The sequence below is a fragment of the Lissotriton helveticus genome, chromosome 6, assembly GCF_964261635.1.
Source record: "Lissotriton helveticus chromosome 6, aLisHel1.1, whole genome shotgun sequence".
Taxonomy (NCBI): domain Eukaryota; kingdom Metazoa; phylum Chordata; class Amphibia; order Caudata; family Salamandridae; genus Lissotriton; species Lissotriton helveticus.
Window position 1 is genome coordinate 2,082,867,008 of NC_136067.1, and position 12,756 is coordinate 2,082,879,763.

Sequence of the window (12,756 nt, forward strand, 5' to 3'; positions counted from 1 at the left end):
ATCCAATTGGGTGGTAAAATACTGATTCCAGGTGTGCATGCACATGTGTGCATGCACACCTAGCCATGTGACAGACAGACATGCCCTTAGGGCATGTCTGTGTGCCACATGGCACACATGCCCGTCTTTGGGGTGCTAGAGGGTGTCAAAGTGACACCCCCTGCACCCTTGCTAAAATCGGTATTTACCGATTCTGTAATTACAGAATCGGTATTGCCCATTGATTCCTATGGGCTTCAAGGCCCATAGGAATCAATGGGAAATACCGATTCGGTATTTACAGAATTGGTAAATACCGAATCTTAACTGTGAGAAATTGGCCTGATATGCAGTGCTCACTATTCTAGTGATCACTATGTATCAGTCCAAACAACCCTTATTGATGATTGGTTGTCAACCTGATAGACCAGCTATCCTAGTAGCATGGACACGTGCAGTCTTTAGGCTAAACTCTAGAGGGCGTGTTAAGCCAGCTGTTTTACCATCACATTTACCCCTTGAACACCAAGTGAAAGGACACCACACAAGTTGTTATCAAAAATAAAGTGTATTTATTTATAACAAGACTACCCTGGCTCTTTATGAGACAGCGAGCTAAGCACACAACAAAACTCTTAAAGAAATACTTAAAGTCGCACAATTTACACAAATGCCCGAGGGGCACGAAAAACCATATACTACACAAGTGGAATGCGAATTACTAGCAGGTAAGTAACTATTCTCATAGGCTTTAGGATCGCTAGGACTAATCTACTGAATCTTCAGATTGCAAGCAGGAGGCCTAGGGACGTCGTGTGCAGAGTGGGAACTCTCACGCGTAAGGCGGGAAAAAGTCTATGGAGGCTAGTAAAAGCAAAGTTAGTGTTCTCGGGCGAACCCGACTAAGTAGAGCTGAAACGACAAAGGATCCTGACACTTAGATAGTTAGACTATGCTGGAGCACCGAAATGCTCAGGTTACCTAGCCCAGGGGCTGCGGCTGCATAGGGCTGAAAAGACGTCGGAGATCCTCGTTGCAGTCTATGGAGCCTGAAGAAAGAAGTTGCTGGCAGGCGACCAGTGAAGAAGTTCGTGGTGATCCAAGCCTGGATCGATGAAGATGGGTACCTGTAAGCAGAGGGGACCAAGTTCTGAATCACTAGCCAGTGATTAGGTGGGCACCAGGATGGCACCGGACGAAGTCACCTCGACCAGGTGAGTGGGCGACGCTGGGCTCTGCAGTCTCTCGGACCAGGAGGTGTTGTCGGCAACCAGGATGGAGGTGCGAGCTGTCCCACGGTGGTGTCTGCTGTCGACGTCGCTGGACCCAGGATTGGGGCAACAACTCTTGGCAAATGCAAGCCCACGCGGTGGACTCAAAATGGCGTCTGGAGTGGACCAGGAGGGTCCGGGGTGCTCCTCTGCTGGAGGGGAGCAAGGGCCAGTCTGGAGCAACCAGACCAGCGGTGTTGTCGTCGTGGTTCGTCGTCAGAAGGGCCACTAGCCAACGGGCAAGCGACCTGGACAACGCGGTAAGCAGCAAAGAGCAGAAGGGCCCCACGCAGATCTCGTGGATGCAAGGGGGCTGGACTTCGGTGCTGGAGCTGCTCAGGGTTGGGGCTTCTTGGACCCCAAAGCACTCACGTGAGGATCCCTCAGTAGTCGTGCTGGGCAAGCGTCGTGCAGTCTTGAAGATGGCCGGTCCCTCGAGGTCTCGTCACACCCACGGATCTCAGCTGGGCTGATGATGTAGGTAGAGGTAAGAGGTGCCAGGGAAGCCGGTTCTCATCGAGCTGGGCAGTCTTGATCCGGAGGAGAGACTAACAGCAAACCGCGATGCTTGGATGGTGCCTGCTGCTGCAGGGTGACTACTCCTTAGTCACAAGGGAGAAATCTTGAGAAGAAGTCTTGAGTTCCTTTCGTGGAAAGTAGTTTCAGGATTCAAAGATGATCTAGTTTGGAAGGGGGCCTGCTCCTACCTTTATCCTGCAAAAGGGGGCTGGCACGCGTCTAAGTCCTGCCCTATGGGTGGGACTAGGAGGGGGTGGTTACACCCCTCTCCTTTGTCTGGTCTCTCCCCAGCTCAGGGGCTGGTGTGCCCCCAGAACTGGTTTGAGCCGGCCTATGCCTAGTGAGCACCGGGGTGCCACTTGCAGTCCCCTTCCTCTAAAGCCCTGCCTACCTGGGATACACAAAATCCTGTCTGGGATGGTGCTGGCACCGCCCCTGACAGGAAACCCTTTGCCCTTGCCTCCGTTGCTGGAAGGACTCCCAGCAGCAGGAGGGCAGACTTGTGTCTCGGTGGCAGCATCCATTTTGTGGAAGCTGAGGCTATGTCTGACTTTAACCGGGGTTACAGGTTACCAACATGTCGTGTCCCTCTAGAAGGGTGGAATGCTAACCCCGTCGCCAGAATTGGCGAGGGGTTAGTATTCCAATTCGTATGACACCTTACTCGACATGTTTTGATAATGCTATACCAAAGTTAGCATATGACCGCGAGGTACATAATGCACTTAAGAGTATATGGTATAGCGTTATCATGGAACAGCTATTAGGACTTGGTTCCGCAAGCTGCAAACGGGCTCAGCTCATGCCAGAGCACCATTTCACATTATTCCAAGCACTCTGCCTTCAGGATTGTTAAGGCCTGCCATAGGAGTGACTGATAGGAATATATGTGTCCATTTTAGGGTTAGATATAGGAATACTATATCTAAAGCAAAGGGTGTGTACACCACCTTGCCCCAGCTGTCAAGCAGCCAGTTGTGTCTGGTTTAGTTAGTCAACCCAGGGGTGGCATAATACATGCTGCAGCCCCTGGGAGACTTCTGGGTACACCTCTGCCCTGGTTACAGGGACACAAGAGAGGGCCCAGTGCCAATTCAGTACCTGGGTACAATTTGGAGTAGAGAGAACAGCTAGGCTGTGGGTCTGATTAGCAGGCCCACAGCCAGGGAAAGTCGTAAACCAGTGAAGCAAGAAGCAAAAATCTGGGGTGATCATAGGATTGCAGACCCTACTCTCCTACATTAACGATTCGGTATTTACAGATTCTGTAACACCTACATCTCCCCCCTTCATATTTACCGACTCTTAAATACCGAATCGGTAAAATTCGGTATTTAAGAGTCGGTAAATATGAATTACCTACATCTAGCCCATAATGAGGTGTCTTCACCACAACATAGGTGAGGCTTCGGGATGATTAATAGGAGGTAAAGGATGGGTTGGGGAAGGGAGCTGTGAACCTATCAACAAAAGAGTAAGCCCACCCCTGTTCAAAGAAACAAAACACTTATACTATGTTCTCCTGCTCAGAGCTGGGGTAAATCCAGCACCACACATGGCACGCACAGGAACTGAAACTCTGTCCCATAGGAAATAAGGGACTAATGGAGGTAGATGCTTAACCCCTTCACTGCGGCGGCTATTCCGCCGCACTGCTAAGGGGGCGGGGCGGCCGCATGCTGGTGACGGAACCGCTCCGTCACCAGCCGCGGTTGAGCTGTGCTCGTGACGGAGCGGTTCCGTCACGGCCACGCCCGCTCAATAGAACGCGCCGGATAGTCACGCCGAGCAGGCCGTGACGGCACCGCTCCGTCATCAGCACAGCGCGACCGCAGCTGATGACGGAGTGGTTCCATCACCAGCAGGGGAGGGGTTAAAATACAATTTCATATGAAAATATGTTAAAATAAATTAAGATATGTAAGATTGATAGAAAAATGAGTTTAATGTTAAAACATAATATGCATTATCTTGTTTATTTTTACATATTTAAAGGACTTGTTTTAATTTAAAAAACAATGCAACAATACTAATATTAAAAGGTGATTACATTACTTAAATTTAATTCTAAATAATCACTATTAATAATTATGTATAAATAATAAAACACCAGGTGGGAATTTCAATTTCAAATTTCAGAAACATAATTTCAATTTAATTTCACATATTCAAGGTAATTATATTTTACATTTAAAGTCAAGAGTGAAGTTGTAGGGGCATGCAGACAGATACGGTAGGACAGACAGGAATGGTGCAGGTCCAGGTAAAGCAAGATGACTATACAGGACAGGCTGGCTTGGCAGGGGAAGCAGGCTGACACAGAGTGCAGGAGGGAGGTGACAGGGGAATACAGATCGAGAACAGACAGCAGGAAGGAGGGGGTCAGGGGCAGCAAGCTAACAACAGAGCTACTGTGGGCTGGCCTGACATGGTAAGTGGGCATGAGACAACCATGCTGAACATAGCCAAAGAGCATGTGGAGTTGGTGGAATATGATAACAAACCTAAGAAATTCACTGAAAAAAAACAAAGATTAAAGTGCAGTTAAAGTTAGAAATTGAAATAGGTTAAAAACTAACATTTATAAACATAAAAATGCCCCTTAATAACTATAACTTATGCCCCAGACATGCATTGCTTATGATTGTAGCATCTTCCCAGCCGAACACTCGCTAAGTAACACAACGACACACAGAGCTGTAACTCACATGTCTTTATCTAAGCCAAGATTTCTTTACATTCTATTCTAGTGAATATGTCACACTGATAAAGAGTCCTCTGAGAGTCAGAAAGGTTCAGTTCGAAATAATGCAAGACACTACATCTCCCCCTCTGTTAAAGGAAACATTGCACATTTTTAGAAAGTTATGAGATGGACACAAATATCTACATAAATAAAAACATGTACAACTATATCTGTTCAATTAATCTTCTTGGTGGTTTGATCTATTGACCCAGTTTGGTTATAGGAATGACAATCCTCAATGTCGGAGATTGCCGATGATGGTAAGGAATCAGCAACATTAATTGACTTTTCAGAATCAGACTTTTCTTTACAATCTTGAGTTAAATACCGAAGAAATGCAGGCCTGAAGTGAGAAGAGTCTCTGATAAGGGATATTTCAGGTTGTTGGGCAATCATCATGTGTCCTTTGGTATACACTACTTGAACATGTTCAGCATCTTAATTCTTTACATTCTTTATTTTTGAAGGGTGGACCATTGTTAGACCTCATAATGGCTGTGGAGCCCTATGTTGAAAAGATGCCATCAACTTTTTGAATCTTCGCTCATGTGTCACAGATCGACCAAAGAGCAACATGAATATTCATCTATAATCAGTGTTAAATGATGTCCCTTGTGAAGTGGTTCAAATAAATCAATGGCTATTCTCTCCCAGGCATGTTTAAGGAGTTCTGAAATATTCAGAGTATGTTGAGTAACTCTGGTTGACATGCAATTGTATATGTGACAGGCCTTGAGTACCTTTTCGACTCTTTCAGCTATCCTGGTAACAAAAAATAGTCTCAGAGAACTCTCTTTGTAGCAACAATACTACAATGTCCATCATGGGCAACTTCTATCAAGTTTTGTCATAGACTCTCTGTATTTGATCCTTGCAGTATAATTCCTTCCTGAGTTACGGATAATTAATCTTTAGCATTCTTGTAGTTTTAATATTTACGATAATTACTGAGAGGGTGAACATGTATACTCCACAACTGATGTGTAATTATGTATTTTAACTTTAGGAGGTCACTATCATGACGCATAGAAGTGACAACCCGGGATAATGATACAGCAGCTGGTGTGGTTGACTTTATTATGAAATTGATATAAGCCTCAGCCATTTTGGATGGAGTACCATGACCTGGAATATGCACTCATGAAAAGTAATTGTCAGGATTTTGATCCTTTCCTGGTCAATGTGAAATTAGATAATGGTACTCTTGCAATCATAGTCCCCATCATTCAATTTCAGGAAGCATCTTATCTTTTGGATTACTGAAGATGATTAGCAAAGCTTGATGATCAGTCACTAGTGTAAAAAGCACTCCATACAGGAATACACAGAAATGTTTACAAGCCCATAATACAGCCACACTTTCCTTCTCAGGCTGTGATTAAGCACGTTCTGTTTGAGACAAACGTCTACTATCAGAGGCCAGAATATGTCAACTTGCACTTGGGTATCGACTATGCTGTGCAAGTATTGTCAGGACAAACGAGCTCCTCAGGATCAGGGTGATGCTCAAAGTGGTCCACCTCCTGACTCCCCCACACTCTGACTACTATATATATATATAGAGAGAGAGTATAGAGGCAATCAAGCTAGGGATAGGGTTAGGGTAGGAACAGCGGTGGAAAAGGAATACCTGAAACAAAACAAGCAAACAATTGATATTATACAAGACCCTGTCTAATCTCATATAATTCTCACTTGATTGGATCCATACCTAATGTAGGTTATTTCCTGAGGTGAACCCTTCCTCTCTCTCTCTATTGGCAAGATGCTTCTCTCACCGTAGGGAAGTTGTTTATACCTAAAAGCACATGTTTACTAAACTCAAAACCACAGTACCAGGCTTTTACATAACTGCTAATCATCCACATACGTACCCCCTGTCACACACCCTTTATTCCAAAATGAAAGGCCAACTCCAACACCAAGGAAATGTTCTCTGTACCAGATATCAGTAATATGGTATGCAACAAGGATACCCAAAATGTTTGACTACACTGTTCCAAGTGAGTTCCGAAAACAGAGTGTCAAATTAAGGACTCCGAGAATTAACCAGCCACCCCAGCATTACAGTTTGTTATTCATGTGTTAACATTCCACCAAAACATGAACAAAAATAAAGTCTCTTATCCCCGACATCCACTCCGGATGCCCAGGGAGCTTACCGGACCTCCGGATACCGCCAGATACTCCAAAATCTAGGAAGGAGCCTAAACAGGTCAGAAGGCCGGTTCCTCAGCTATCACACGCTGTCTTTACTTTTCTTTACTGCGGCCGTGGGTAAAGATACTAGACGTGGGGCAAATGCGGAACACTCCCGCCACAGCCGCAAGCGGAGTATTTGCCAAAGAAGCAGGCGTCCATGCTTAGCCAAGTGGAAAAAGCTAAACAGCTTAGACAGAGCCCAACAGTAATCACGGAAGCACTTTCTCAGCACTCCAGCCGCAGTGCAAATGGGGTAGTGGCAAAGAAGCCGGCGATCATGCTCAGCCGAGCGGAACCCTCCGGACGGCTCAGACGGAGCCCAACCGAACTCGCTGCAGATTCTTCGGGTCTCAGCCGAGAACGCTAATCCAAGGAAAAACACGAGCAGCAAGATTCAGAGCAGCAGCTCTGAAACAGGCACCAACTCCAAACAGAATAACGTATAACGTTCCATGCGTAGTACGTGATAATAAACGTTAAGTCCCTCCCAGAAGGATGGCCTTCTGGGAGATGTAGTTCTGTATGATTCCTGCAAGTAATGTAGGTGTAACCATGTCAATTCCTGATAAGTATAGCACCTTACCCAAAGGGGTTAGGGTCAACCACAATTTTGGAATTGAGCTTTGCATTGAAGTATCCCGTTTCTGTAGCATTAACAATGGCATGTTTGAGGCTTTTGAAACTCTTTCCACATTCTCGTGGCCGTTTAAAAATTTGTTTTTATTTTTAGCTCTAGAAATGGAGCAACAACACATCGTGTGGGGGTTCAGCATTTGCCAAGGCTTGAGCTTTTGCCAGATCAAGCATCACACCCCCATCAGAAAAGATATGTTCAAAGAATTTCAGTTTGTCCTATTGAACTCACACTTAAAGTTAAACCTGCATCATTGAGTAACTAAAATACTTGTGTGAGGGCTTTATCATGCTCCTTCTGTGTAGCTTCCAAAAATAATATGTCATCGCTATAATTAAATGCTTTCACAACAGGTTGTAGGATGCATTGTATGATATCTTGGAAAAGTTCTGCAGCCAATGACACACCAAACGTAAGTCTCTTGTATCTAAACAAACCAGCATGTGTAAAATATATTTGAAGCTTTCTTGAATTTCTAATTGGTGCTAACCTTAATTCAAATCAAGTCAAGCAAATACTTTGGCACCATTTAATTGCATGATCATGTCAGCAATGGATGTGGCTCTTGATTGTTTGCCTGGTGCATGTTTGTCAATGCATATGCGCACATCTCTTTCATGGCCCTTTTTTAACGTGGTACTACTACTATGGGCATTGGACCAGCGGAACATTGAATAATGTCATGCTTAAGAAATGATTCAAGTTTGTTTTCAACACCTTCTTGTAAATAAAAAGCAATTCATATGTGTCTCTGAGTTGGACAAACATTCTCATCAATATGCAGGTTTACTTTCATAGTCTTTAACTTTCCTAAACCATGAATTAATGGAGGGGATTGACTTTCTATTTTGTGATGAGCATTCAAGTTGAAATTCATATTCACTGTCAGCAGCTGTGTTGAAACTGAGCAAGCAGGCCCTGGCCCCTGTAGAGTGAAACACATGGATCAGTGCTTGTATATTTCTTTCCTTATATTTCACTGTCACTATAAATGCAGAACAGGTGTACAATTTGGTCTTTAACAATATAACCCGCAAAAATTGAGACAGTTCCTTGTACTATTCTTCAGGCAATTATATTTATCAAGACACCACTATCGATAATAAAAGGTATTAAACATTAATTTATGTTCAATGTAATCTTTGGACATTGTTTGTATGATTTCATTGCTTTGACAGGATGATTTTTCTTTGACTGACTTTTCTCCTCACAGGTTACTAGTCCATTATGTGCATGTTTTCCTGACGTAAACATTGACATAGCACCATAACTTTTTTTAAAGGAGTTTTATATAGAGTGAACATGACCCGAAGGTATTAGAACGCTTTACATAGCACCAATTGCGTTACATGAGGGCACATTCATTTTTTTGAGGCACGGGGAGATTAAGTGATTTGCCCAGAATCACAAGATGTTCAGCGTCATTGCTGAGACTCAAACCTAGCTCCCCAGATTTGAGGTTGAATGCCGTAGCCGCTAGGCAACCTCCACTCCCCAACACACATTCTTCACTATCACTCATTATTGAGGTGGAAGAAGTATCTACTTGCTTTTTTTGATGTTGCCACTTGACCTTCTTGTTGCACATTGCTTCTGGAAGATTCTGGCAGCCACTTTACCTTCACACCAACGCCTTCAGGCTAAATATTAGGCAGGCTCTTCATGCTAACTTCAAATCAGAAGGAGTCTGCAGTCACTTGCAAAAAGAATGGCTTGCACGTGTTATGGTCGCCTACGGTCTCTTAAACCCATATTGGTTTTTTTTTAGCCATCAGTACGCCAGACAATTGTCCAAGCCCTTGTCCTTTCGCATATAGATTACTGTAATGGCTTAATGCTTGGTTCCAACTTGACAGCTATCAACAGACTCCAAAGGGCTCAAAAAGCTGCCGCTCGCACTTTGTTTGCCCTAACAAAACACTGTCACACGTCCCAAATCCTGCGGCGTTTACACTGGCTTCCGGTGAAACAATGCATCCACTTCAAGACTCTTTGTCTAATGCACAAAATTCTTCATTGCTCTGGTCCTCAAATCTTGCGAGGTCTGTTCCTTCTATGTTCCTACACGTGCCCTCCACTCGGCAGACCTTCACCTTGCCTGTACTATCAGAATCCGGAGGAGCAGAGCCGGCGGTCGTTCCTTCAGGTATTTAGCCCTGAAACTGTGGAATTCGATCCCCGCTGAAGTGCGTGTTACAAAGAACTACCTGTCCTTTAGGAAACAGATTAAAACCTGGTTGTTCCCCTCTACCTAGGATATCTAAAAAGGTGCTACACGTCACTTCTATGGGTTAGGCTGCTTTGCCCTCAGGCATGTCTGCAAGCGCTGGGACGCCCCGTTACTGGGGTAGCCATGCGCTATATAAGCTAACATAACATAACATAACATAACATTCTCTGTACATCAACAGTTCAGGTTCCATCCAGGTTTAAGCTCAGACTGTGCTCTGTGAACTGAAGGACAACTCCAGCTTATATAAAAAAACTGGGAAATTTGGCAGCAGCCCATTCCCAATCAGGGCCATAATCATACAGATCAAAACCACAGTTAGATAGGGAAATGCACAGTTACTATCTTCAGATAGGTGTTTTGGAATACCGTCATATTTTCCCTGATATAATTCTATTTTTGCGCAATCAAACCATATGTAAATTCATCTAAGCAAAAGTCTGTTATTAGCATGTTCATTTCCTTCTCCTTGGTTCTAGACCCAATGTGGCTACTACAAATACGTGGAACTGATAAAATAGAAATACAATACACAGTTATCTAAGTTTTTTTAATTTTAGCAGTGTCTGTTTTGTTGCCAATGTTTTTGAATGCACTATCTAGTGCTTCATAATTATACAAGTAACAATAAAAACATACCAATTCTCTATATGCTGCCCTACCAAATACCAAAAGAAAAAAAGTTTACCTCAAAATATAATTTCCATTTGCCCATTAGAAGTGAAAGTGATGAATTGCAACCTGCATAAGTGTAACAAAAGTGATTAGAGAATTTCTTTGGCGGTAATATCAGTGACTCATTTTGCCAATTCTCAAAAATGCCAGCCTCAGCAGCTGCAAGGAATGGCACAGCTGCCAAAAAGTAATTCATGCCTGTAAGAAAGAGAGAAACACTAAGAATCATAATAGCATAAACACAGTAGGAGTGCACTGGAGAAACAAATTACTTACACAAAATAAAATAAACATTACTGCTGTACCCAAATACTACATAAGTCTATGCTATTTTGTTATGGAGCACTCTGCATTGGAACACTCTGTGCCATTCATTTATTGATACCAAACTTGTCTAGGTATGTGCAACTATAACAATTTCTCTTGGTATATTTTTACATTTCCTGGTGCTTATTTAAAAAAAAAACTAGGTACAGGTGACCAAACTTATTCTTAAGAGTGCACCTCCACCTTTCAGTCTGCACTGCCCAATTTCACCCTGGCATTGGCCACCCCTACCCCTAACTTCAACCAGTGACAGCAGGGGCGGTCCTCACAGGGGATTGCAGCAAGCATGTGAAGTTTACAGACCAGTCTTCTTCAATGAAGGATTTTGGGGGATGTGTTCTACTGTCCCCTAGAGTGAAACTGGGCATTTAACAGTCCAATTATCACCTACATCTGCTAATAACACTGACAAAGACCCTCTAACAGGGCACTTATGAAGTATTCCAGTACTTTTATGTTCCTGTTTCCTGGGTGTATGAGGTTAGGCTGTTTCGAATAAAAGATTATACAGACTAATTGATTAAGTGACAAAATGAACAAAAGGAGTTTAAAATTACACTCTGAACTATTAAAGTTATCAAATTTAGATGATAAACTTGGAAGCAAACAATTGTCCATGGTAGTGGGGGCTGGGTGTTCAGTTGATGACTGGTGGAGCAACCATAATTTTATTCACTTGCGAGCCACAGAGCCTGGCACTATTATTTGGGAAGGGATTGAAACAGCACAACCAACTCATCCCTTTACCGCACACCAGAGTATGTAAGGCAGCATAGTTGGTTTCCTTGCATCTTTTAAAAGAACCTTCCTCATCCCCATTTGTAAAGTGTTCAGTAATCTGGCGATTGGGCCATTGACCGAATTATGTGAGAACAGAGGAAAATGTTTGGTTAGAAGAGAAAATGTGGTTTACAGAAAAACTCAACCATTGTAGAACACAGGGACTGGCCTTCTAACCCCAACTCGTTCTGAAAGGAAATAAGTAGGGTGTGCAAAAGGAGGCTCCCCTTCTATTTAAGACTTGCAATGAGATGTATCCAGGGTACCATTACATGCTCACCTAGATATCTTCCAAAATGTGAACATTTTCATTTTTGAGGCTGTTTTAAAAAGATGATTCCCTTTAGGGAAGGCAAATGCAGGGATGGTTTTCTGCTGCTACTTGCTGGCCTCCAGTCCTGTGATTGTAGAAAATCACAAGGGGTCATAAAAGGCAACCTGCCTAATTGATATCCATTAGGGACATTGGAGTATATTAACTATGTTTTAGTGCAGTGTTTGCATCACAAACATGATGGAAATCACAGCTAAATCTGTCTTTACTAATTTACCTCTCAGGGAAAAATGATCTACACTGGAAAATTTATCGAAAGTAGCATAAAGCAGCACATAGCTTTGCTTTGCATTACTTAACATCAAGGGGGTGTATCATGGATGGTACATGAGTGTTCCCATGCAACCACCCAAGGTTCTTTACTCTAAGCCCTATTTTACCTAAAATAGTAGACACAGTTTAGCTTCAGAAAAGATAGCCCAGTTCAACAATGTGCTATTTTAGAGAAATGCTTTGATTTCCAACCCCCAGTGCATGTCTAAATGGAGTTCCGGACAAATTTGCTCCAGCTGAATCAGAGTGACCGCGTGAAGGCCTTTGCAAAGGCAAGTAAATATAGACGCAATTTGAGCTGGTAAGGCTGATCAGTGGGTTAGTGCAGCGGCTGCAGAGGTCTTGTACTTATGCAACCTACATGTAAAATGGTTTAAATTCAATAGTAAGAGTACTGTTGAGTAATAACTTGTTATTAAGAAAACCTGCCAAGCACAGTAGTGGTTAACAGCATTGTGTTTTACTTAGTGCTGTGTGCCAGAAAACTCTGCTACGGACGCCTAGGTGGATTTTTTGCCAAATTCCGCTCTCCAAGTGGAGTGCGGATTGACAAAAATTTTGTGAACTCCACCAGCAGAGTTGAATTTACTGCCCACCCGAAATCTAAGCCCAGAGTCAGCACTTGGCCTATTTTCAGTCTTGTCCAAGCAATTATAACCTTTTGTAGACTGATTAATGACACGCAATGTCCAGAAGAGAAGAGAACCTCCCTCTGGTAAACGGGTCAGGGAGATGACTTGAAAGATTCTTTATCACACCTTGTGGATCTTCTATCAGAATATTCTG

General features: G+C 43.3%; 1 protein-coding gene across 1 annotated transcript in view; it reads right to left on the reverse strand.

Moving 5' to 3' along the window:
- Positions 1–12,756, reverse strand: part of LOC144764021 (protein LEG1 homolog) — a 108,428-nt gene that overhangs the window by 56,472 nt on the left and 39,200 nt on the right. The window contains exon 3 of the mRNA XM_078650153.1: positions 10,270–10,454. Coding sequence (XP_078506279.1) covers positions 10,270–10,454 — 185 coding nt within the window. The remainder of the gene's footprint in view (positions 1–10,269; positions 10,455–12,756) is intronic.